The sequence below is a fragment of the Notechis scutatus genome, chromosome 1 (genome assembly GCF_049901735.1).
Source record: "Notechis scutatus isolate UNSWTSFEM ecotype Mainland chromosome 1, rNotScu1.2, whole genome shotgun sequence".
Lineage (NCBI taxonomy): Eukaryota > Metazoa > Chordata > Lepidosauria > Squamata > Elapidae > Notechis > Notechis scutatus.
In genome coordinates, this window is record NC_142009.1 from 92928622 (window position 1) to 92956074 (window position 27453).

General features: G+C 38.6%; 1 protein-coding gene across 1 annotated transcript; it reads left to right on the plus strand.

Annotated features, from left to right (window-relative positions):
- The first annotated feature begins 1638 nt into the window (after positions 1 to 1638).
- ALDH8A1 (aldehyde dehydrogenase 8 family member A1) lies at positions 1639 to 16135 on the plus strand. Its single transcript, XM_026666142.2, has 7 exons — positions 1639 to 1912; positions 4243 to 4390; positions 5546 to 5701; positions 11476 to 11625; positions 12251 to 12507; positions 13848 to 14009; positions 15307 to 16135. The coding sequence occupies exons 1-7, from the start codon at positions 1775 to 1777 to the stop codon at positions 15769 to 15771; spliced, it is 1476 nt and encodes a 491-aa protein (XP_026521927.1). The 5' UTR covers positions 1639 to 1774; the 3' UTR covers positions 15772 to 16135.
- The last annotated feature ends 11318 nt before the right edge of the window (positions 16136 to 27453 follow it).

The window sequence follows — 27453 nt, forward strand, 5'->3', positions numbered from 1 at the left end:
TTAACAGCATCATCTGTCAATCTATTTGCTTGGTATGCAAATTGCATAGGATCTAACAGTGGATCCATTATATTTTTCAAGTGGGAAAGCACTAGCCTTTCAAAGATTTTCATAACTACAGATGTTAGAGCAACTGGTCTGTAGTCATTCACTTCCTTGATGAAAGGCTTCTTTGGCACTGGGATGATAGTAGAGCGTTTGAAGCAAGAAGGAACATAGCACACCTCTAGTGATCTATTGAAGATTTGGGTGAAGGTGGGGGCTAATTGGTCAGCACAGACTTTTAAGCAAGGAGTTATCTTGTCTGGCCCTGGTGTTTTTCCTGGCTTTTGTCTGTGAAATAGATCTTGCACTTCTTTTTCTGTGATCACCAGAGGTTGTGAACCCAACTGGTTGGGTTGTAGGAGGCTGTTGTTGGTGTGTTTGAGATGGGGTTTGTGGATATAGGTGGCTGTAGTTTCCTTTCAAACTTGCAGTAAAACACATTCAGGTCATCTGCTAGTTGTTGATTTCCTTCTGCCTGGGAAAGAGGTTTGCTGTAACCAGTGCTGTTTTCCACATGTTTGCTGGTTTATTTGTTGAGAACTGATTCCCTAACTTTTCAGAGTAGCTTCTTTGTGCTGCTCTGATCTTTCTTGTTAATATGTTTCTGGCCTGATTGTATAGCATTCTGTCACTTTTTCTGTAGGCTTCCTCTTTGGAACAACCTAGCTGCTTAAGTTTAGCTATGAACCAAGGTTTATTGTTACTATATATTTGCAGGTTCCTTGTTGGTACACATAAGTCTTCGCAGAAGCTGACATGATGTTACAGTATCTGTGAGCTCATCTAGGTCTGCAGAGGTATCTTCAAAACCATTCCAATCAGTGCAATCAAGGCAAGCCTGGAGCTTCAGCTTTGCCTCATCAGACCAAGTACTCACTGATTTAATTATTGGTTTCATGATTTTAAGTCTTTGTCTGTAGGAAGGTACAAGGTGAATAATGCAGTGATCAGAGTGTCCCACAGCTGCTTGTGGTAAAGACCTATAAGCATTTTTTACTGTTGTATAGCAATGGTCTAAAGTATTTTTGCCTCTGGTGGGACAATTTACACGCTGGAAATATTTTGGGAGCTCTTTCCTTAGTAGTGCGTGTATGTACACCTGTGAGTATGTATGAAGGAGGGAGAAAGCAGGAATAATTAAATAAATATTGGAAATTGGAAATCATTCTGTATCTACTGTAATCAAAGCTTCTAAATATACTTTATGTCTGCCTTGAACTATAGTAGGTTGCCATTGACACTTCACTTTTATTTTATTTTTCACACTTCATTGATAAATTGCATTATGTCCTAGAAATGCTTGGAAGGAATTAAAAAACAACAATAATCTAATCCATTTTTCCTGGGTACAGTATAGTTTTACCCACACCACATCATGTGTTACAGTGCAATAAACAAGCATACTAAAAATGAAATAAATCCTCAAAATTACTGCCAGCATTAAGGTTGAAGTGGAATCCTCCCAGAACATCACAAATATGACAATGAATCCAAAGTGATTATATTTATAATGTCATTTTTATGAAGCAAATAATACTATATTGATGAAATTATTTCTGCAATGTTTTCGTCATAGTTCATTTGGCTTAGACTATGGATGAGAGTCAGTTTTTGATCAGCCAAGGAATTGTTGCCACAAGGGGAGGAGTTGAAGCTGGCAAATAAAGAAGTATGCTCTACAAGACCACGAACTTAGAAACAGGGCTTGGAGAGTGCAAACTGAGTTGCAATGACCCCCTCACAGACTCACTTGATTTTGGAGAACTATATTGGCGGCCAGTTTGTGCCATGTTCCTCATATCTAGATTCTTATGACCCATCAATTGGTGAAGTATATTGCAAAGTACCCGATAGCGGCAGGGAAGAGGTGAGTTCCTATAGAAATTTATATTCAACTTTTTCATGGTTTTGTAAAGTTGTACAAAAAGATTGCATGAGGTGTTTGTAATAATTGTGAACATAAATTGTCCTGAAATATTGACTAGTTTTAACGTTATATTGAATTATATTTTTTTGCCTATGGGAGATGGTAAGGCTGTATTTCAGCATAATAACACAGTGTCGTATTAGCGGCTATAGCCCTAGATCAGCAGCTCAAAGTTCAATGCCATTTCCTTTGAAATATATCTCTTATGTGGCAGAGTGGGAATTGTGTCAAACTTCAAGGCAAAATGAAAAGAAAAAAATATTCATAGCTTTCCTTATTGGCTGCTTAATTCCTTCAAGAGGCCCAATCAAAATAATAATTTTATGATCTAATGACTGAGGTTGGAAATAAAATACTATCTACACTTTTACAACTTTAACTTTGACCTTTAGCATTCAATTCCAGTCAATCAAATGTTAAGTATAGAAAAATAGTGGTTGAAGTATAACTAGCATTTCCCCCCTAAACTTACACTGTAGAGCTTTGTCCTCTTATAACTTATTTTCTTATGCAAACAGAAAATGGATTGTATATTAGATACATAGAAAAAATCGTTTAAAGAATAATCTTGATTACTCATTTAATATTGTAGTCAGCAGGACAAGAAAGCGGGCAATTTGATTTTAGGCTTCTTGGGGTATCCGATACATTTCACCTCAGCACTGTATTTAAACTTTGAATCAAATATCAAAGGCAAGATCAGGACAAAGAAAGCAAGACCAGGTCAAGCATAAAATTTGAATTAATTGGAATCCAGTCAAATAATGAATTAAATTGATGTATTATAATTAAATTCATGGTATTGTAAGATAGGAAGGGAGGGAGAGATCAGCTTTGGGAAAGGGCATGTGCTAGGCATGAATGCAAGCAGGTGTAGCACATGGAATGCTTACCATAACCTGCACAGAGAATTTCAGTTACTGATTAGTTTAAAAATGCAAGTCTGTAATATGGCCTCACTTAAAATGAAAGACATTGTGACAATTCTGCAGAATTCTGCAGGAGCAATAGCTCAACAGTGCTGCCTAGTGGCTGTAGTACTGAATGTTAAATTGGAAAGTAAGCAAGTAAAAAATACCAAACGAGAACAAACATTCCCCTTTGGATAATAAAAAAACACAAATACATGTATCTATATGAGTCTATATCTCATTTGGTATGCCTTACCTTCTAATTCAAATACAATTGGCATAACCTGAACAGAGCTGTTCAGTTTCTACCTTTAACAGTCATACATTTAGATCAGTGATGGCAAACCTATGACTTATGTCAAAGATGACGGATCACCACACTTTGGCTGACACACCAGTGTTAACCAACACCCAACAACTATTCTTGACAGCATACCCCACTATCAGTTTTGGAGATTGTGGAGGCCACATGGAATGGGGTGTCTCTCATGGCCTCCTGATCCTCTGAAAGTTATGTGAGAGAGCTATGCTTTTGTGTGGCCTTTAGAGTCTCCAAAAATCATGTGAAAACAGGCCATTCTTTAGTGTGGTTTTTGGAGGCTTCTGAGGCTACGGAAGAGCATTCTCCAAAGCTGCTTCAAGACTAAAGGCCTTATGTGGCCTGGAGCAACCTCAGGTAGGTGGTAGGGACCTGTCAACAAAAAGGAAGCACTGCCTGAAGGTAAGGAATGCACGGTGGCACTGGGCTGTGGAGGTAATCACGCCTTGGGGAACAGAGCGACAGCTTTGTTGAATGGCAGCAGTGGCACTAGGTCTGAAGTTGAAGCGGAGGCCTTTAGGCTCAGCCATCGTACTGTCACTGAGCGTTGCTGTTCAGTGTGTCTTAAATGGGGGGTGGGGGGAGATAGAGAATTGTTTCTCTTGTTTGGAGAGGAGTGGGCAATGCCATTAGGGTCCACTTAGGTATTTTCCAAATTTTTTACATGCCAAGCCCAAAAAGTTCACCATCACTGGTCTAGATCGTTCACCTTGCAACTTTAACTTGTGGACTTCACTCCCAATCCTCAGCCAGCAAACTGGCTGAGGATCTGGGAATCCACATCTAAGTTCCACCCCCGATCAAGCTTGCCCAGGAGATGGACATTATTGTGTACTGCAATTGATCAGAATGACAAAAATTCTCTCAGCTTATTAATAAGGATTGTTACTGATTTTTACCTAACCCAGGATGACATAGCAGTGAATCTGTTCTCTAAGAAAGCGGCATTTGTTTTCTGCTTTCTCTTCATTTCTGTTAACATCTAGCATCAAACAGGCTTTTGCTCATGCAAACATGTGTTTACCGATTACATTTTTAAGGTGGAAGCTGCTGTCAAAGCTGCCCAAAATGCTTTCCCAGGATGGTCTGCGAAAAGTCCACAGGAAAGGTCAAAAATAATGAGCAAGCTAGCAGACCTTATTGAGGAAAACCTGGAGTCATTTGCGCAAGCAGAATCAAAAGATCAAGGTAAAGGAGAAAACCTGTTGACTTCTGCTCCTAGTGATAGCTGGTTAAGAACATAATAGCAGCTCTCAGCACCAATATCTAATAGGATCAAGAATCCATTAAACTGAGGCACACCCCAAATTAAATCCATATTTTGTTTTAAGACAAAGGCAATGCTTTAAGAAATTAAGGATATATTTCTTGATAGTGACATAAACCCAACCCCCAGTGCTGTCTATAAAGTTACAGCCATTTTGTTCAATTGTTTTTTTCTGTAAGAATATAACCAAAATTCTTAACTGGCTTTGTAAATAAGACGGAAATTGGTTTTGCTTTTATTTTTAAATGTGAATGTGAGAAAAAGTCAAATTCCAGTTGGTCTATTCAAACAAGGAATAGGGTAGTTGATTGTGTTGTTCATTTAGGGTCAATGAAAATTAGATGCAGTTCAAATCTAGGTAGTCACATGTTACCCATCCCAGATTTACAAAGAACTCTTTAAGATATGTGACCATTTAGATCTGTTGGATTCCATCTAGTTTCCATTGACCCTAGATGAATTACACAAGCAACTTGCCTATTCCTTGTCTGAATGGACAAACTGGAATTTCGCTCTTTCTCACATTCACATTTAAAGATAAAAACAAAACTACTTTCCTTTTTTATTGATTTATCTGGATTTGAATCATTGTGTCTTTAGCTATGTATTCGGGTGCTGAATTACAATTGTCATTTATTTTTGATGAGCTCCTTATATTTAATGTAACTGCAGACAGATACAACATGCTGGGAATAATAAAAATTTCTGCATAGACAAAGGTTATTTTAGGGATGGATCTCCTTGTCTGTATTGATGCAAAATTTTTGTTTGTCTTCTATGTGATAGCAGAGAAACTTAAAATCTAAAGATATATTCTCATGGTCAGAGAGACTTACATGGATTTGCCCATAATACTTTAATATCCTCTTGCTTTTCTTATGTTTTTGAAGTTTTACCTTTGAACATTTAGATTGTCTTCACCCCTCCTTAACAACTAGACAACTTTCATTCTTTGCTTAAAAACAGTTCTTACAAAAACTATTTAGAACCTGAAACCTGTTGAAGCGATTTCAAAAACATTGCAGCAACATCAGCAAGTGGTATAAAACTATTTGGTAAATATCCTTCTGTTCCAGGAAAAACCATTTCTTTTGCCAGAACAGTGGACATACCCCGAGCAGTATACAATTTTCGCTTTTTTTCATCATCTTTCCTTCATAAGACAACAGAATGCACACAGATGGATCACATGGGCTGCATTCACTATACAGAAAGGTCACCAGTAGGAATTGGTAAGTCTTTGTCAAAGAGGTGCAGGTGGTTTTTCAAAAAAAGAAAAATAATCTTTTTAGGACTAGGATAAAGTTAGTAAATTTAGCTTGAGCCTTATTTTATATACAATTGTTGGGATTAGAATTTTTTTTCTTGTTGCTTTGAACTATATAGCAGAGATACTCAGTTGTATTTGGCCCACAAAATACAGATATCATTGCTACCAAAGTATTATTTTTACTATGATAAAAGGGGGAAAATATTAAATATATGATTGGTGCATAATCTTATTATCTTAAATGAATGAAATGAAATTAGGTTTCGTTCTAGCTTTATATACTAGTTTGAGGAATGTAGTCCTTGGCATGCCATTGAAAGGCTTATGTAATCTGTAGTGAGGACCTCATGTGATTGCAATTCCACTTTCCTGCTGGCTTCCCCACTGACTTTGCTTGTGGGAAGCCAGCAGGGAATATGGAAAATTGCAATCATGTGACAGCATCTTGTTCCAATGTTGTAATCATGAGCCAGGTGCCCAAGCATCCAGGTCATGATTATTTTATTGTATTTTATTTATTTATTTGATTTGTCAATCACTTACAAGATAATAGGTATAAGTATAAACATGAGTAAGAATACAGGAAATAGGTACGAATAAATGGGGACAATAGGACAGGGATGGTAGGCATGATGGTGCACTTATGCACGCCCCTTACAGACCTCTTAGGAATGGGATGAGGTCAATAGTAGATAGTTTGAGGTTAAAGGAGTGGGGGTTAGAGGATGTAACAACAGAGTAAAGTAGTGCATTCCAGGCATTGACCACTCTGTTGCTGAAGTTGTACTTTCTGCAATCAAGTTTGGAGCGGTTAAGATTGAGTTTGTATCTGTTGTATGCTCTTGTATTGTTGCGGTTGAAGCTGAAGTACTCATTTACTTGTAGAACATTGTAGCAGATAATTTTGTGTACTATGCTTAAGTCCAACCATAGGCAGCATAGTTCAAGGTTGTCCAAGCCCAAAATCTCAAGCCTGGTGATATAGGGTATTCTGTTGCAAGCAGAGGTGTGTAGTACTCTTCTCGTGAAATACTTCTGGACTCGCTCAATTGTATTAGTCCCATATACAGTGCAGATTCCAGACTGATGAGCTGTATTCAAGTATTGGTCTAGCAAAAGTTTTGTATGCTCTGGGGACTTCCGGTTTGTCGGCTTCAGCAGCGGCAGGGATTCGCGATCCTGCGCGATCCCTGTTGTGCTAGCTGTCTTGGTGCCTCCGATCCGGACGGGTCTGAGACTAAGGTTGCCCGTAGAGGCAGCCGAAGATAGGAGGGATCCGGACAGGGGTTGGGGTTTTCGCAGACCCCTTCCCCACCCGGCTTAACCCTCTTTTCTCAAGGCGGTGGAGCGGCGGTCAGCAATGTCCGCCACAAAGAAGCTGACAGCTGGATAAGATTGTGCTGGAGGAAGGAGAAAGTTCTGAAGCGAAAGTTTTTGGCTGAACTGGGACTATAAGATACAAGTAATATCCTGAAAATCCTGATTTTTTGAAAGATACTTTGTTTCCAGAAGAGATTTACAAGCGGCAGTGAAAGTGCTTAAAGAGAAAGTTTAGTCTCCTTCCACATGGATTTAACAAATGGATATTGAAAATCCTGCTATTTTACAGAAGGTAAAAATTTAAAGCTTTCTGTTATAAGTGGGAAGGGAGAGGACAAAAGGAAAATTTTTATTAAGATTTTGTTGGAGGAGATGCCTGGAAGATTTTGAGATTGGAAGTTAATTGCAATAAGACTTTAAAATACAGATTGGGTTTTTTTTCCCTTGCCAATTGATATTACCCCAGGAAGAAAAAGTGTGAAGAACTTTGTGCTCTGTTTGGATTGTTTGATGACTTTGGGATTTTGGGGAATTGTTTCAAGCTTTGAATTATCTTGGTTGTTTTAAGAAGAAGAAGAGAAAAAGAAGAAGAAAAGGTTTATAATGGCTTTATCTGTTGATGAACTGAGAGAGGAATATGGTAAAATAAAAAAGAAGGTAAAGACGGTGTGAGAGAAATTTTTCGCTTTTTTAGAAATGGCGCTTGCCACTTATCAACAAACACAACAATTAATGGAGGAGGAGGAGGAGGAGGAGGAGGAGGAGGAGGAGGAGGAAGAAGAAGAAGAAGAAGAAGAAGAAGAAGAAGAAGAAGAAGAAGAAGAAGAAGAAGAAGAAGAAGAAGAAGCCATCTTTAACGAGTCTACAAAGTTGATTAAGAAAGGAAGGAGAAAGAGAGGAAGGAAAAAGGACATAAGACTTAAAAAAACATCCAAGAAAGAGAAAAATAAGATGCAAAATCAATACAATGTTAGAAAGCAAAAGAAAAGAGAAATACAACAGAGAGGGGAAGCTAAGGGGGTAAAAAGACCAGATGGGATAAGATAGGAAGGAAGAAGGGGGAAAAAAGTCACAAAGGTATGAAACAAGATGTGAAAAAGAAATCTTTTTTTGGGGATAATGGGTAATGCAGAACTTTGTTTCAAGATGGTTCTGCAAGGTACATAAGATAGTATTGTAGTATTTGTATTAGAAAAGAAAATTAGAATTTTATAAGACTTAAGTAAAGATTAAAACATTAAAGGTTTAATAATGATAGATTTTAAGATTTAATAAAATATTAAAAGGAATGTTTAAAATATTTAGTTTAAGTATAGAGTTTAATTGACTATTGTGTGGATGTTTGTATGAACTTATTATTATGGTATTTGTTTTTGAAATAGATAATTGGAATGTTATGAGATTTAATGTTTAATTATATATTTAATTACTTTATGGATTTACTATTTTAGTAAGTAGAATGTACTAAGAAAGGGAACTGGGTGTTACCTTAAATGTTAATTTAGGGGAGCGATGGAAAGGCATCATACTCGATTAGTGATTTCAGGAGAAATCTTTTTTTCTAATATGAATGAGATAAATGGATAATTGGAAAAGAATGGACAAAAGATACAAATATAATGATTTAAATTAAGATGAAATAAATAAAATAGAATTAAGAAGAGTGGAAAGCGGGAGAAGTTATAATGAAGATATAGAAGGGTAAATAAGATAGGTAATGGCATATAAGTTGAACATGAATTTAATTGAAGTCCATACAAAGAGAGGTAATCCGGGGCCAAGCTACTTTTTAAAAAGAAGTTTTATGTTTTTGTGTTTTGTGTGTGTATGTTTGATTGAGATTTAATAAAACCTTGGGAGAAAGCGAGAAGAATAATTGTAAACAAGGCAGAGGGAAATATGAATATGATGAGTATAAAATGGATAAATATAGAAGAAATGTAATTGAATAAGAGCAAAGAGAAATAATGAGAAATCTGCTAAAAATATTTAAGTGAAAATGGGATATATTAGAATTATATTGTATAAAACAATGTTTTATCTGCCTTGTAAAAATTTATAATGGAAAGAGGTTTAATGTCTTTAATGTCTAATGATGCTTTGTTTGTCTTTAAAATTAATAAAATTTGTTTAAAAAAAAAAAAAGTTTTGTATGCTCTAATTAGCCATTCAATATTTCCGGAGGAGAAGCTCCGTAAGATTAGATTTACAACTCTTAATGCCTTTTTGGCAATGCTGTTACAGTGAGCTTTGGCGCTTAGGTCATTTGATATGAGTACACCAAGGTCATTGACAGAGTGAGGAATGTCAACAAGGTAATATCCGCATAGTATGTATTTGGTGTACTAATTTTTTTTACCAATGTGTAGGACAGAGCATTTGTTGGTCGAGATTTGGAGTTGCCAATTGTTTGACCATTCAGACACATAATCAAGGTCGCTTTGAAGGACAGTAGCATTGTCGGTGGTGTTGAATAGTTTTACGTCATCCGCGAAGAGGATGCAGTTGCTTATAAGGTGATCGCAAAGGTCATTTATATAGAGTATAAAGAGTGTGGGTCCTAGAACGCTGCCTTGGGGGATACTGCTGTTAACTGGAGCAAGATTTGATATAGCGCTCCCTATATTTACTATTTGTTGCCTGTTTGACAGGAACGCAGTAATCCACTTATGAAGGGATCCGGAAATGCTGTAAGAGTTTAGTTTTAACAGTAGTTTGTCATGTACCACTGAATCAAAGGCTTTGCAGAAGTCTGTGTGAATTGCATCTATAGCTTTACACTGGTCAAGTAGAGTAGTCCATGTGTTTTTGCAGTGTAGCAGTTGAAGATTACAGGACATTTTTTTTCCTAAAACCAAATTGTTTTTTGGAGAGTAGGTTGTTTTGACTCTAAGTGGAAGGTGATGAATTGGTTAATGATTGATTCCATGACTTTGCACATGACACAACACAGTGAGATTGGTCTGTAGTTTTCAACCTGGCTGGGGTCACCTTTTTTGAAGATAGGGATAACCGTAGCTAAGGACCATAGGTTCAGTAAAGAGCTGGTTCTGAATGATATCTCATATATAATGCTTAGGGGTTCTGCTATGGCAGAGGAGAGCTTTTTTAAGAAGTATGCACATAATGCATCAGGGCCAATAGGGATGGTTTTAAGTTACGTAATGCCTTTTCTACGTTACCTTCTGTAAAGTCGATATGTAGGAGATCATTAAAGTTAGTTGTGGTACGACTAGGAAATGTGGGGCATGAGCCATTGCTTCTTTACAAAGACTGAACTGAAGAATGTGTTGAAGATGTTGGCCTTCATGGTTTCATCATTGCAGTCTTTCCCATTTGGTCCTTTTAGGAGTGGGGTAGTTTTTGAGTCTTTAAGTTTGGTGTTTACAAAATTGTAGAAGGCGCAGTTGGATTTTGTATGTAGGAGGTTTTCCTCCTGCTTGCAGTAATAATTTGTGCATTCTGCCTTTATCTGTTGACATATGGTGTTGTATTGTTTTTAAAGCCTGCTACGTAGCTAGTTTTGTTTTTACGCCATAGTGGGTTTTTTGATTGAAGTTTCCTTATTGTTATTATTGTTATAATAATTGTTATTATTATGTGACTGTAGAGATGCTGCAATGGCCAGAACTCCAAGGAACTGTTGTAAATCCCTTGTCCAACATGGTCTAACTTTGAATGATCATTGACTAATGGTCATAACCCTAGACTACCTGTAGTTGTCAGGGCCCACCCGCCGGACCGACGGCCGGGAACAGCCTACCGGCTGGTTGCCCCCACTTTTTGGTAAAAAGCATTCACAAAAGAGGGGCGAGCCGTGGCTCGGGCCATTCCCATCGGGCCCAGAAAACGCTCGTGACACCCGAAGTGATTTTTAAAGGCGGCGCCACCGCCGGAACCGCGCCGCAGCGGGCCAGGTCCGGTTTAAGTGGTTCTGAGCTGCACGTATCCAGATGACCACTAGATGTCATCACTCACTTTTCAGTTTCTTTTTTTCCTGCAGTTTAGTGATCTTCTGGACTTTTATAGCTCAAATCTGGTAGTTCTCTTCTACTATAAAGCACAGCTTGAAAATTTCCATGCCTTTCTCTAACATAGGCAAGTCCATTATAATTAGCTCACTCATTGGAATATAATTAATTGGCAAGGTGCTAATTCTTTTAATAATGAGCCAAACCTGGTATTGGGGGATAGCCTGCTTTGTTCTGTTAGTTATTATTCAACATTTCCAATTACCCATTTCCTTTGTGGACAGTTTGGTACATAGAATGGGTGCTAAAGCAAGAAAATTCTGCAGCTTATATAGAGCTGTCATGCTCTGTTATCTAACTGGATATCAAAAGAAGGCCATAGATTTCCTATGTATCAAACTTCTTGTTTAAACAGATTTGTTTCTTTTTCCTATCTTTTTGAAAGCTGGATTAATTAGTCCTTGGAATTTGCCACTTTATTTACTGACCTGGAAAATTGCCCCTGCAGTCATGTGTGGAAATACTGTAATTGCCAAACCGAGTGAAATGACATCTGTCACAGCCTGGATGATGTGCAAACTTCTGAATAAAGCAGGTATGCCAGAAAAGTAGCTCCAGTGAAATAATTAAAGCACTACAATATTAGTGATTCAGGATACAAGTAGGTAACACTTTGATTTTCCAAAAAGCCTATATATCAAATATGTGATCAATGTAATATTCCATTCATAGCATGATTTAGAACCTGATTGTAATGAAATATGACAATACATTGAAAAGGTATCATATAACAGGCAAGGAAGCTCCATCATATATAACCCTTGTATACTCAGTCTAAAAATAGTTAGGAACATAGTCATCATTTTCTTCTTTTAATGACACGATAATCCCTCGCAGGGTGGAGTCTGGGCAACAGAATGGAGCTAGCAGTGTGTTGTAATGGCCGGATGCCCTTCCTGTCCCCAATGCAGAGTTTTGTTCAGCAGTGTACATTCACAGTGTACCCAAAGAGAGAAACTTCTCCCTCTACCTAGGATTGAACTCCCAGCCTCCTGATTATGAGGCGAGAGTTCCACCTCTAGGCCACTGCATCACTCTAGTTAGGATCCTAGTATTGTATTAAAATATATATGTTTCTGAGTTGCCACTTAAATGGAATGTACTACATAAGCATAGCGTTTGGTCTGTTTATGTGATTTTCCTCCTCTGCTGCCTACGAGGTTTTCCTCCGGGTGTGATAAACGTCGTGTTCGGAAGTGGCCCCAAAGCTGGAGATGCTCTTGTTTCCCATCCGGTGGTATCTCTGATTTCCTTCACTGGGAGTACACTCACTGGCCAGCAAATCATCCAAAGGTCTGCTTTGTACTGTAAGAAGCTTTCCTTGGAGCTAGGAGGCAAAAACCCAGCTATCATTTTTGAGGATGCCAACTTGGATCAATGCATTCCAGCCACTGTAAAATCCAGTTTTGCTAACCAGGTATAAACAGATAGTCGCTTGCTCATCCCTCCGCTTACGCAAGCTATGCTTCTGAAGTTTGAGAAGCCCGGGGAACTCATGACAGATTTTAATATAAAGATCGAGTGTATTATTCTGATTCAGATGATTCATTGTTTACTTATTGGAATTGGGCAACTAATAAATTCCAATAAATGAGGATGGCATTTTAAAAGAAAAAAAACCCTGACTTAACGTGGCATCTTCTCTCAGTGAATGTTGTTTATTTATTTAGCATGTGACAAGTGAATGTTGTGATAATCCTTTATAATGATGGATGAGTGAGCTCCATTTTCCTATCAGAATTTGTTTTGGAATAACTCTTTCTGGTTCATATCCTCACTGTTTGCCACTCCAAAGAGTCTCCCTGCTACTGTTCTATACAGGAAACCCCAAAAGATTCAGCATATCAGGTCCAGTATAAGAGAATTCACTCACCTACTTTCCTTGTATGGGTTGCCCGTGTCTTTTGTTACTGTGTCTTGGGACTCCTCATATCCTGGACTGGGTACTAGGAGGGGAAGACAGCTAGTTTTTCTGTAGCCTGTCCACTCTTCCTTGGAAATACCAAGATAAAATATGATTTCTCCTCTTGCCTGTTGGGTATGAAAGAAGTAGTCTTAGAAGGAATAAAACGTCCTACTCAACAGTAGTTCCTCTCCACCCAAATGCTCCTTGTTATTTGGTAAAGATGGATAGGGATGCGAACAACAAACTATATAAGAGTTTGTTTGGCATAATTGTAAGTCTAAAGGGTTATCAATGTACTGCTCTTACTGAAATCTAAAAAACAAATTCTTCCTTCGGTGAACTAAACAGAGTTTCTGATAATAATATATCTTGTAAAGCAGGGGTCCCCAACCACCGGTCCGTGGACCAGTACCGGTCCGCGGAACAACTCCTACCGGGCGCTGGCTTGCTGGCGCCGCCATCTTTTTCATGAAAAAGTGCTTCCGGTGAGCTTTTCGGGGAGAAAGCTCACCGGAAGCACGTTTCATAAAAAAAAGATAGCGGCGCTACGCTCGATGAGCTTTTCCGGGTAGAAAGCCATTTCTACCCGTAAAAGCTCACCGGAGCGCTAATGCCGCCATCTTTTTATGAAAGCGTGCTTCCGGTGAGGTCACCGGAAGCACGTTTTCATCAAAAAGATGGCGCGCCAGCTGATGCCGGCCGGCGCGGCGCCCAGCTGATGCCGGTACCACGCCGCGGCGTCAAAAGGTTGGGGATCACTGTTGTAAAGAACTTAAAAAACTATGCTTCAGTGAAATAATGACTCCTTATTGAATTTCTCTCTTTTCTATACATTTTTTCAATCTTGCCAGGGTGAAATATGCTTATGTACCAGCAGAATCTTTGTTCAGAAGAGTATTTCTAAAGAATTTTTGAAAAGGTTTGTGGAAGCTGTTAGAAAATGGAAAGTTGGAAATCCTTCAGATCCCACAACTGATATGGGAGCATTGATAAGTAAAGATCATTTAGCAAAGGTAAACAATGTTGAAAATATTTTTAAATTTACTAAATTAGCTGCAAATATGCTTTCTTCCTCATTTGAGAAAGCATCACAATATATGATGATAGAGATTTTCTTATATCTTGGTAATGATTTTTAGACAAAGAACATATCTTGTTTTAAACACTTGTTAAAACACTTGCTTTAAGTTGTTTCAGGCTCAGGGTATTTCCTAAAGCTTCCCCATCAAAATTGTTTAACCATTAAGTATTTTTGCCAGTTGTCAAGTTTCTTTATTTTTTTATTGTGCGCACTTAATAAGTAACAATATGACTAGCTAAAACATCTCCTTAGTGATGTCAGATTCACTGTTGGGTGCACACAGTTGGAAACAATCTGATATTTCCTCTTACCAACTCATTTCTCAAATATATTGTCAGCAAAATTGAAGAAGACATTTCAGATTCTTCTTCCCTAGTTTCAAATGTGTCTTAAGATTTTTCTATCTTTCTGAATATAATACAGTATTTAAATAACAATGGTACAACAATCACACAATATTCCAATGATAAAACTGCATTGATATTTTCCTGGTATAAGATGGAATGTGTGTTTAAATAAATGAATTAAAGTAAACCAACCTTTAAATGATGAATGTTATTTAAAATAGCATGTAAAACCCAAGAGCTTAACTAATTCATATATTGATATAAGTTTCATATAGTAAATATGTAGGTGTGAGAGAGTATATTCATATATTTTATTTTATTTATTTGATTTGTCAATTGCTTACAAGATAATAGATATAAGTATAAACATGAGTAAGAATACAGGAAATACGAATAAATGGGGACAATAGGACAGGGATGGTAGGTATGATGGTGCACTTATGCACGCCCCTTACAGACCTCTTAGGAATGGGATGAGGTCAATAGTGGTTAATTTGAGGTTAAAGGAGTGGGGGTTAGAGGATGTAACAACAGAGTCAGGTAGTGCATTCCAGGCATTGACCGCTCTGTTGCTGAAGTTGTACTTTCTGCAATCCAGTTTGAAGCGGTTTACATTGAGTTTGTATCTGTTGTGTGCTCTTGTATTGTTGTGGTTGAAGCCGAAGTAATCATTGACTGGTAGGACATTGTAGCAGATAATTTTGTGTGCTACACTTAAGTCTAACCGTAGGCGGCATGGTTCAAGATTGTCCAAACCCAAAATCTCAAGCCTGATGATATAGGGTATATATATTGGTCTTTCATTTCCTCATTGTTATTAACAATTAGAAATTACTGTTGTCTTTAAATATGCTTCTTGTTTTGTTGTTTTGCTCCTATTAGGTAAAGAAATATATCCAGCAGGCTCGGGCAGAAGGGGCCAAGATCCTTTGTGGAGAGGGAATAGACTCATTGGATCTTCCTCCAAGAAACCAAAAAGGCTATTTCTTGCCTCCCACAGTTATCACAGAAATTGATGATGATTCTTGCTGCATTCAGGATGAGATCTTTGGTCCGGTAGCTTGTGTAATGGTGTTTGACACAGAAGAGGAAGTGATTAGGAGAGCCAATGGAGTCAAATATGGCCTGGCAGCCACGGTCTGGTCAAACAATGTGGGCCGGATTCATCGTGTTGCTAAAAGTCTCCAGTCTGGATTGGTGTGGACCAATTGTTGGCTTATCAGAGATCTGAATTTGCCCTTTGGGGGAATGAAAGCCTCTGGGATAGGTAGAGAGGGAGCTAAGGATTCGTATGAATTTTTCACTGAGGTGAAAACAGTTACCATAAAATATACTGATGTGAACTGATAGGAAGTAATTTATGCCATAAGTCTGTGTGTGTTGCTTTGTCTCTCTTGTTATATTGAGAAAAATGACAGTCATGGTTTATACCTGTATGTCTGCTAAGTGTACTAGAGAAAGGGTCATATGAAAATAATTATATGAGACTTTACAGCTGGAAAATATATGGTAGTCTGTCATTAGCTTTGTTCTAAGTTCAAAAGAGCAGATGAGTTTTATCTGGCTTAGCATGCTGTTTCCACAACAACCAACTAGATGCTGATGGGAACTTAAGCAAGACATCCCCCTTCTCACTTGTATTCTTCAATGACTGCTTTGAGAACCATGCTGTCTTTGAAAATAAAGCTAAAATATGGTGCCATAAACAGAATTGTTCACCATGTTTAAATTCAGTGGTGGGATTCAAATTTTTTTACTACCTTCTGTGGTGTGGCTTGGTGAGAGTGGCATGGCTTGGTGGGCATGGTGTGGCTTGGTGGGCGTGGCAGGGGAAGGATAGTACAAAATCCCATTCCCTCCCTACCACACTAACCTGCTTTCCAGCTCCGTTCTCTTGTACAGGGTGACAAAAGAAGACTCAGCCGATTAGCTGGGACTCGAGAAGCAGAGAATAGATGGGGGCGGAGCCAATCAGAGGTGGTATTTTCTGGTTCCCCGAACTATTCAAAATTTCCTTTACTGGTTCCCCAGAACTGGTCAGAACCTGCTGAGCACCACCTCTGCTTAAACTGAATATTCGTCTTCACTGCATAATTCAAACTATACTATCCAGGTTTCCCCAGTATCTGTCCTATCTTATTTAACTTGGATAATTTTAGTAGACCTTTCCAGAGTCTGTTCTAGAGTCATAGAAGATGATCACATGATCCCTGGGACACCACAACCATCATAAATATGAATCAGTTGCCAAGTATCCAAATTTTAATCACGTGACCGCGGGGATGCTGCAATGATTATGAGTGTGCAAAACTGTCATAAGTCCCTTTTTTTCAATGCTGTTGTAACTGTGAACGGTCACTAAACAAACTATTGTAAACTGAGAACAGACTGCATAACATTTTCTACAGCAGCCACCCACAGGAATGAAATGAAATTTTCACAGGGCTGTCTTGTACAGTCTTGAGATCTCTCTTCTAACCTGTAAGGAAGAACCCTTTTTAGGGCCATTTGTAGGGAGGATAAGGAATGAGTGAAGAAAGAGGGAATGGAAGCATGAAATAGAAAAGAGCCATAATGAATATAGTGTCAATTGAACATGCCCTCTACATCCATTAGGAGCAGCAAAATGCATTAATGACATATGCACAGGCACACATAGATTGGGTTAAAGCAACCTTCTGTTTTGAGAAGATAAAAGTAAATTTGCTTTAGGGTTGGGGAAACCCTACAACTTCATCATGGAGGGTAAAGAGATTCATTACAACAGACCTACTTATGAGATGCAGTTTAATAATTGCAAAAATCTAGAATTTTTAACAGCTTTTTCAACAACTGTCTTATCCAACAAAATTGCATAACCATCACGAGGTTTAATATTTTTATGTCAAGCTGATGAGTCAATTCATCTCTTAATTCCTACAGATGGAAATTAATGCCAGTCTGATTATTCAGTTATTGCCAGTTGATTCCCAGTGTCCTGATTCTTGACATGTATACATTCATACAAAGATTTCAACTCAATGTATCTAGGTCTTTGCTCAAAACAATGCCAGTATTTTTAATACTCATGTTTTGGTTTAAATTCGTTGTTTTCAGAAGTGAAATTGATTTAAACAAGAGAATCTTTAAATGAAATATATGGGAAGCTGGTGAAGTTGAGCAATTACATCCAGTAAATTATTGGTATGCACATGAGGAGAAATTAAAAGAACTGAATTTCCTACAAAATTCCTACAGACTAAGGGACTGCATTTTAATACAAACTAATATATACTTCCTGAGGTAAGACATGAATTAGAACTGACATTGCCAATTGCATATTTTGAAATGTTTATACATAATTCACATACTGAGTAAACTGGCTGCCCAATACTATATTATTTGAACTAATAAACATAACTTTTTAAAAAAATTATAGAAGGCAAAATGGATATGTTATCTATATTTCAAACTAGGATCATCCAGTCTGGATCCATCCTGGGAATGGAAGTTTCTCTTTTCATAGCATCATAGGGTTGGATGGACTTCCAAAGATCATTTACCACATCTAGAGATAACTAAGAGTCACTTTATGGTGAGATGGGGTGGGGGGGCAAACAAATTTAATATTATTAATAAAAAAACTATTCATAAGAGTACGTGGGGTGCAAAAAAAGATCTAGACCGCTAGAGGGCACCTATTTCTATTTCCTGCCATCCAGTGACTGAAGAGTTTTGCGAGATATGATTCAGTTTTCCCTCAATTTTCCTGACAGAGTGCTAGCTAGGTTCTACTTAATTCTCTCTAAATTTGTCTCATCAATGATAATGCAGAAAGAATGATCTTACACTATATATTTGTGACTTAGTTTTCTGTCAGGAACTGAAAGCAATAACCAACTTAAATGCTGTAGTAAACTGAGAGATAGTGACTGACCCAAAATTATTCTGGGAGCTTCATGGCTGAGGAAAGAACTGAACCTGGATTTCCCACTGTTGCAGTCCAACACTCCATAACACCTCACTGGCTCCCTCACAAATCTCCAATGGAAGTGGACTTGGGGCCTTCCTACACTGACTTCTTAATCTGCCCTCATTGAACTTCAAGCTGACTGGACACAAGGGACAGGCTTATACAGGGATAATCAGAAAGCTAAGTCCTGGTTATCCCTGAAGTGGCTGGATGCTTTCTGAATTCATACGGTATTTTCTGAGATTTTGTATTACCAGCTAATATGGAATGTGCAGAATGAAAGCCAAAGCAGGAGGACAATAAAAGAGGTACCAGGATAAAACCAGCATCATGTTTATTTATGTCCTCATTAAATACTTACAGCATCAGGGGCTCTTCTTCCACTCTGGTCTCCAGAATGCAACTCACAAAACGATTGCTTTAACTGGATACATTTTGTAGCCCTGCAGCTTCTTTCCTTCTTCACTCCCAGAGTTGTTCAGTTTGGGCATCAGCAAAAGGTTAAATATTTATGAGGATTAAGTATGTAACAGCACTGGGTGCCTGCTACCACAAACAGGGAAAAATGTTCTGATTGGGATTAAAGTTGGAAGTTTGTTATCTCACATCTTACAAGGGTAAATAGAAAGAGCTAGCTTATCTAAACAGCCACTCTTCCAGGAGTTAATTTAATAATGAGGTCAATCACAGAATATATACTATTTGACCAAAAGAAATGCAACTACAATCACAATCTTCTGCTCATTCCCATCTGTTTAGTAGTGATGACTTTTGTGTTACATACCTCTCTGGACGCACTTCTGCTTTAGTTTTACTTTGGGAGAGGAGAAAGAAAAATTATCTGCCCTAAGTAAGTTGGCAAGCAATTTAGGGTGTCAATGAAATTGTATTGGGTGTTAAATATTATGTAATTGCAATTGTGCAGTTGGAACTTGATTTCATTCCAGTTTCCTATTTTCCTCACCTTTGGAGACAACTAAACGTAGTCTTCAAAACTGAAAACAAAATGCATCGTTTAGCCCATCTAATTAATACAATTATTTCTCTTTATAGTTGAACTTTTCTTTAGAGGGAGGTTTTAGTCAACTATATAGAGTTGACTAAATGTACTATATGGAGACATTGATAAATTAATTTCATTGGAAATGTCACATCTCTATTACTGGCTATCCAGGTAGGATTGGGGGTGGGTGGAGATTCTTTTATGGAGAATGTTGATCTAAAGTTGTGATATCACCTAGCCAAGGGTTGGGGATTGCAGAGTTTTCTGATCATGTGTCCTTTGTGTGATTTTTTTTAAAAAAATCATTGGAGATTGTTCCTTACAGAGAAGGTTGCTATTTTAATTATTGTTTTATTCTTTTGATCTTGCTTTTTTGATTTGCGAGTTGTTTTGCAGTAACGTTATCAGTCCAGGACAATAAGTTATCTTCCTTTTTATTTATGTTGTCAGGAGAAGCTGTCTCATCTTGTGCCCTCTCTGGCCCCTCTTTCCCAGAACAGTCTCACCGAGCTAAACATCAATTGTGTTTTTGTGGCAGCTGTCAGATAAGAAGAGCTGCACCCTTTCCTGAGGATGTGTCCCCTTTCCCTCCTGTCATTCCCACTCTAGAAAGACCAGTTCAGGTTCATGGTCTCGCTGAGGCATTTGGAAAAATAAAGACCTTCCCTGCTTTATTTTTATTGCCCTTTTTAATAAATCCTATGAGCCTGAGCAATTGTTCTTAAAATAAAAGAACCTTCCAATTGTCCGTGAACGCTATCATTCCAGTGGAAATGATGTGTGAGGTTTTTTTTTTTTTTTAAACGGTCTTGGCTCTTGGCAGCCTTTTCCTCCTAACTTGTGTTACGCTCCACTGAACTGCAGTTGCCAGGAAAAAGTGATCTGAGATGGGGTGGAGAGTGAAATCAGCCGTGTGATATAATGAGAAAGGAAATACAGTTCAAATGATGGACATTTATGGGAATGATTCACAATTAGTGCTGAAGACATTTTGGAACCAGGTATGTGTCCCTTGAAAATGTTGTTAAGGCCGTTGTTTTAAAGTGAATTTGTTTTGGGGGAAAGTACAGGTAGTCCTCGACTTATGACTACCTATTGAGCCCAACATTGCTGTTGCTAAGTAAGACAATTGTTAAGTGAGTTTTACTCACCTTTTTTGGCAGAACTGTTTTAACTTTGAACAGTCACTAAACAAATTGTAAGATAAGGACTGCCTATGTATGCATAATTTTTAAAATGAGAAGTGGATATGTTGCTCTTCAACCACTTGGTTAGGCCCAGACCTGCAAATCCACTCCAATGAAGCTGGAATGGCTCCACAATTAAAAAAGAACTCTTGAGTTTCAAGCAACAATGCGTTTGTGTTTATCAATTCTAGATGTCCTCAGTTGCTGTCAGGATTCCAGCAATTGCCCTAATTAAATCATGATTCTTGAGCCAAACTTCAACCAACTTCAAAGGATTTATTAGAGGCGACATACTGGCACTGCCCTGTATGAAGCCAACTCTGGCATGCATAATTTACAGTCACCTGTGACCCTGTTTCCCTCCTCTCCCCTGGGTGTCTCATAAGTCAGATTCTCCAATTGAGCATGTTAATGGACTGGATGTCATCATTCACGTTCTCCAATTAAATATATTCACGGGCAAAAGCTCTGGCAGTTTAGTTACAATCTTTTAAAGATAAGTGTTGGAATGTACGTTTGATTTCAAACTGCTGCACTGCTCTTCCAGATTTCCTCCCCCCTCCCCCTTTTATGGCAACTACTAAAACAGGCATAGGAATGTTTTATGAGTTGACACTTGCATTCCTCTCTCAAGGATATTTTAATTTTCACAAGCCACATATTTTTTTTGCTGAGAAAATGAGATGAATTCCCCAGCCAACATTATGATTGCAATGCTGTCTCTGGAATGTGATTCTCAGAGTGCCATGGTTATCTCTAGGAAAGTGGCATGATGACCCTAGAGAGACTATAAATATCTCCTCAAATTAGAGTCCATCCACAGAACAGCTTTGTCCTGTTGAGAAGATACACGACTTACCATTTACCAAGGAGATGTCCTCTCTATGTTGCCTCTATATCTTTCTCAACTCATTGCTAAGACAGTTCCCGATGTTCTGATGTGGAAGTAATGGCTTTCTATGTTATGCTGGCATAAGGTATTTCACATGGACATTTAAGCAATTGATCCAGGTGATCTGTGTCCCACAGCAGAAAAATTATTTGAAACTACTTTCTTCTGTCTGGTCATCAGGTTCCGTGCCTGTTCTGCAGCATGGTTTGGCAGTAAGGAACTTTTTGTTCTTTTTATGGGTCAATTGACCAATTGATTTAAAGCTGGTCATTGTCTCAACTGACAGACCATGTAATATAAAGTATCTGACAAATGGATACTCCCATACCACCCCTGCTCTTGAATAACATAGAATCATAGAATTATTGAATCATAGGGATGGAAGGGACCTGAACATTTTCTATTCTAACCCCTGCCTATGTTTGGAGTCCCTACATTTGTCCCAAACTGACAAATAGTTGTCTGATCTTTTCTTGAAAACCTCCAGTGATGGAGCAACCCAGCACATGTGCACACATACCGACCTGCCTGTTATGGAAGTCGAGCTGTGTTGTGCAACTTGCACTTGGCTCACGGCTTGTGCAGCCAGGTTGTGAATAGGCCACGGTCCAGGAGTGGGCCATGGACTGAGGATTGGGGACCTCTGCTATAGAACACATTCTGCGCAGCAAATCAGTGCTTTGATATTGTGGAATACAGCTGTTGTGTAGGATCAGCAGCATAGAATAATCCCACCTCCCAAATGTGCCTTGAAGGAAGGTAAGAATGTGCATCAAAGTTTAGGATTGCTCTGATATGAAGGAAATTGCAAAAAATAGTGGGTGGATGAGCCCTTAATTTACTCATTGCTAAATGGTTCTAAAATTTACTGTTGAGTGAATATATAAATTATTTGAAAATACTGTTTCCAATAGGAGAGAATATACATAGTTCTCAGTTGAATTTGGAAGTCAGAACAAGAATGACTCAAGTAAAGATGACTTCCCAGGGAAAATTAGCTGCTCTCAAATACAACAGATCTTTGCTTCCCCCATTTTTAACAACCGGATGTGGAATTGTATTGTACAACTGGAGGATTATTTATAACCTCCTCTGAATAGCACATTTGTTTCCTTGAAAATTATCAGGTGTGAAATTGGCTATTTTAGGAATTCTTTATGAGGTTCTAAATATAGCACTTCAAAAGGGTGGCTTAAATTTCACTGATGATTGATCAGTAAAGGGCAAAGACAAGCTGTGGAATTTCATGTCCATCCTTTGCTTTATAATAAATAGTAGTGCACGCAGCACAGTATTTTTTTTAATTGCTTCCCTTTTTCACCACTCTAGTTATAACTCTTTAACTTCCATTATTGGGATTTTTGCATAGCACATAAAAAGTGTTGACTGAAAGAGAAGAAAATGTTAAAGTTCAGAGTGTTCCAGTGCAAAGATTTGCCAGTCAATCCCTAGTTCAAATTATTCCATTCCATTGTCATCCTACAATTGATTTTCTTATCCCCACAAGCACCTGATGACTTTCTGTCAGATTTCTCATAAAATGGTTGCCATGGAAAGGACCATTTGTCCATTCACAAATGTCCACCAGTCACAAAACATCCATTTATCAAAAGGCAAGCAATGAGAATAAGTCTCATTGACCATCAATAAGGTGTAGAAGGTTAGACTTAGCAGCTAGTGGTGTGTACAAATTCAACAACAAGCCAGGCAGAGAATACCTACTGTGGAAGAACATTTTCACAAGTACCATTCAACGTGAACAGCCGCTTCCCAGCAAAGAACTTAAATTTCCATTGGCATGGCTAGGACCACGGTCTAGTTACATGGTGAAACACATTTACACAGGGATACTTAATGACCCAGGCACGGCTCTAAAACGAGCGTGGGATGCTTTGGACCGGAAATATGGCAAGGACACATTGATGGAATACTCGCTCCTAGAATGACTTAACAGTTTCCTGTGTATTGCCATCCATAAAACCCAAAGACTGGAGGAATTCTCCAACATCCTTACGGAGCTGCGAACAGCCAAAGAATGTTCTAACTTACCAGGACTGGCTTGCCTTGATTTCTTCATAACGCAAGAAGCAATCATCAGCAAACTCCCAAAAGAAATATTGGAACGATGGATTGTTTTGTCTGATGCCTTTCTGGCCGCAAACCGCAAAAAAGAACCACCCTTTGCCCTTCTCCAAGAATTTGTTCTCCGGCAAACTGAGTCCTGCAACAGCTTTAGAAACCGTCACCTCAGATACAGATTTTACCCAACTAACAAAGAACACAACCGAAACTCTGTATCTCTCCAGAGTCTACTGCACATCACTACAGATCATCACCACGCGACCTCCTCCATAAACAGTTCTGGAGAGGACTCATCAGACACAACCCAATTTAGATCTCCAACTACAAAGAGAGTTGACCTTTGTCCTTTGCACAACACTCGACACTCACTGAACAGGTGCCAGGGGTTTGCAGCAAAATCCCTGACCCAAAGGAAAGAGTTGTTATAGGATTCAGATTCTGCTGCAAGTGTTGCTAATCTTTTAAACATGCACCCAAGGCTGCACAGCCAGGGTTCAATGCCATTTATGCAACAGTAACGAGCACCCAACCGCTCTGCATCCAGACTCTGAGCCACTACAGCAGACAACTCCTAACCCTCCTTTGAACAAGGAGCCTCAGCGTGCTGCGAAAGCAAACTAGGCGCCTCAGCATGCCATGAAAGCACAATTGGAGCCAATGGTGAGTGTCAACTGCACATCAGTGTGCGATAAAATACCCGCTCCTCGCTCGTGTCATCAGATCTGCTTAGCCAAAGTCTACCCCAATGGACGCCCAGAAGAAGCGGTGATATATGGAATCCTAGATCCTCAGAGCAATCGCTCACTAGCCAGGTCTGCATTCTTCGACCTCTTTGATGTTCAGAAGGAAGAAGTGCACTTCACGATATCTACGTGCACCGCACCAAGACACACGACGGGGAGGAGAGCTACTGGACGCTGTATAGAGTCATTAGATGGAAGTTCCCAGTTCCTACTGCCACCCATGTTGGAATGGGACAGGATACCAGATGACCTCAGCCACATTGCAACACCAGAGGTAGCTACCAACATACCTCACCTGAAGCATATGGCTCATCAATCTCCTGCCCTAGATCCTGAAGCCAAGGTTTTGCTCTTGCTGGGAATAGATAGTCTTGTACAAAGCAGATAGATAAACTCCACAAAGCATCCATAACAAAGTCTTTTTTATTGGTTCATCAGGCATCCTCATTAACTCACAGTTATGACGAGATTCTTCTTAATGTCCAATCCTTTGTATATCTGTCTTTATAGGTAAAAAGATGGTTATCTCTTTCATCCCATATCGTAGAAGCAGGGGGTAGAGATGCTACCATGAGGCTGTGTTCAGGCAAGAGCGAAGAAACCTCCCCCAACCCACCAAGGGTCAATTCAGTGACCAATCAGGGTTACAGATGTGGCCACATGACATGAACTACATTTCCCAGGATACCTTAACTACATTTACCATGATGCATTCTCTTAAGGGGACAGCACTCAATTCCTAACTAACTACCACAAATCCCATTAACTCTAAACTGTCTGGACAGCAAAAGACTGCTCCCTGACTTTCTTTCCTTTACCCCTGTCCCCTTCCCAGTTGCTTACTACATTAGAGCCATGATGGTGCAGGCTCAAAGTTGGCTCAGCCTTCCATACTTCTGAGATCAGTAAAATGAGGGCCCAGATTGTTGGGGGCAATATGCTGATTCTGTAAACTGCTTAGAGAGGGCTATGAAGCACTGTGAAGCAGTATATAAGTCGAAGTGCTTATATATTGTTATTAGCTTACTTTGGAAGTTTGGATGGGTTGGGAAGGCATAACCAAACAAAGCAATCATACTGCAATTATTCAAATTATTATATTTCTTACACATGCAATGGGGTTTATATAGAACCTAAAGCTATTGAGTAAATAGATATAAGCCTAGCAGTCCGTTTTGTAGTATAGTTGTTTCCCAGAGTTATTACCTCCTGCACATGAAACAAGATGTCAAGTCCACTCAGAAGCTGCAAAACTGAATTGGTATTTGAACTCAGATATCTTAATTCAGTCCTCGGGCTTCAAGCCTGTTTCCCAGTAATTAAATGAACAACAATATACTTCAGTTTCGCACACTTTGTTAAGTCATACTATAGTTTACTAACACTACAGGGCCAAGAAAAATGGAGGAGCATGTACTAAAGCATTCTTTATTTTTATTTATTTTATTTATTTTATTTTGTCAAGTGATTATTAGATAACAGGTATAAGTATAAACATGGTTATGAATACATGAAATGGATACAAATAAGAAAAAAAAAGAAACAATAGGACAGGGATGGTAGGCACATTGGTGCGCTTATGCACGCCCCCTACAGACCTCTTAGGAAAGGGGTGAGGTCAATAGTAGACAGTCTAAGGTTAAAGTTTTTGGGGTTTGGGGAAGAAACCACAGAGTCAGGTTGAGTATTCCAGACATTGACCACTCTGTCGTATTTCCTGCAATCAAGTTTGGTGCGGTTTACCTTGAGTTTGTATCTATTGTGTGCTCTTGTATTGTTGTGGTTGACGCTGAAGTATTCATTGACAGGTAGTACATTGCAATGTATAATTTTATGTACTATACTTAGATCGAACCGAAGGCGGCGTAGTTCTAGGTTTTCTAGGTCTAGAATTTTGAGTCTGGTGGCATAAGATATTCTGCAACGAGTAGAGGAGTGGAGAACTCTTCTTGTGAAATGTTTCTGGACTTTCTCAATTGTATTAATATCAGATAAGTAATGCGGGTTGCAGACTGATGAGCTGTATTCAAGTATTGGTCTAGCAAGTGTTTTGTACGCTCTAGTTAGTAGAGTGATATTACTGGAGAAAAAGCTACGCAGGATTAGGCTAATAACTCTTAATGCCTTTTTGGCTATGTAGTTACAGTGGGCTCTAGCACTTAGATCATTTGAGATGAGTACTCCAAGGTCCTTTTCATGTTTTCCAAGTGGCTGTGAATCATAATCACAAAACGTGATCTTTGATGTTGATAAATAAGTTGAATCATTTTGTTGGAGGAAGAGGAATGATAAATAATATAACCTGCAACCTGTTTCGTTCAGAAGAATTAGATCATCTCCAACTGATGGATATCCAATGTCTGACTGACTTCAAGTACTCTAGTAAAAAGGCTGATCCACCTAATTTTTACTTTCAATTCTGGCACTTCCAATAATTTAGGAAAGAACACTGTGTAATCAGAAAGACAATATCAGTGTATGATTACTATAATTAACACATTTCAGCAAGAGGTTTGGGAATTTTTAAGCATCATTGCTAAAGTGTAATTGCTGTCTAATTGCTGTAAAAGTGTAATCGCTGTCTAGTTGCTGTAAAAAGTCACTAGATGGCTCTGTAGTATTAGAGAGCCTGCAGCTCCTTTTTTAATGGACTAATTGCAGGTTGGACATTGAAAAGCTATCAGGAAAGAGACCACTGTCTGAACTGGAATGACAGAAGCATTGGGCCTGTTTGTTTTGGTCTGCAATACACTTCCAAATAAAGTGTAATAGATTAACCATATTTCTCAATTGTTGAAAGATTTAGTCAGGAGACAAGTAACCAAACATGCAATGTTATTTATACATCCATCTATTCAAATAACTAGGCACACATTAATGTTAACTAAATCTTTAATGTTATTCCAGTGTTAGTCTTTGGAGATAGAACTGAGGCTGAGAGAAAAATCTTATTCGCCCACATGATGCTTTTGCAAACTGGAATTGAGTCTCTTCTAAGGGCGGCGACTGCCATTCCCACCAGCTTAGGTAGATTTAGGTAGAATGAGTAAACTCTTAGCCTGCCATTTTGCTCAGAGAGGATATTAAAACAAAACAAAACACAGTGGTAGGCAAGTGGGGTGAATTAACTCTGGGTCAAAAGCTTATGCAGCAAACAGGTATATTAAATT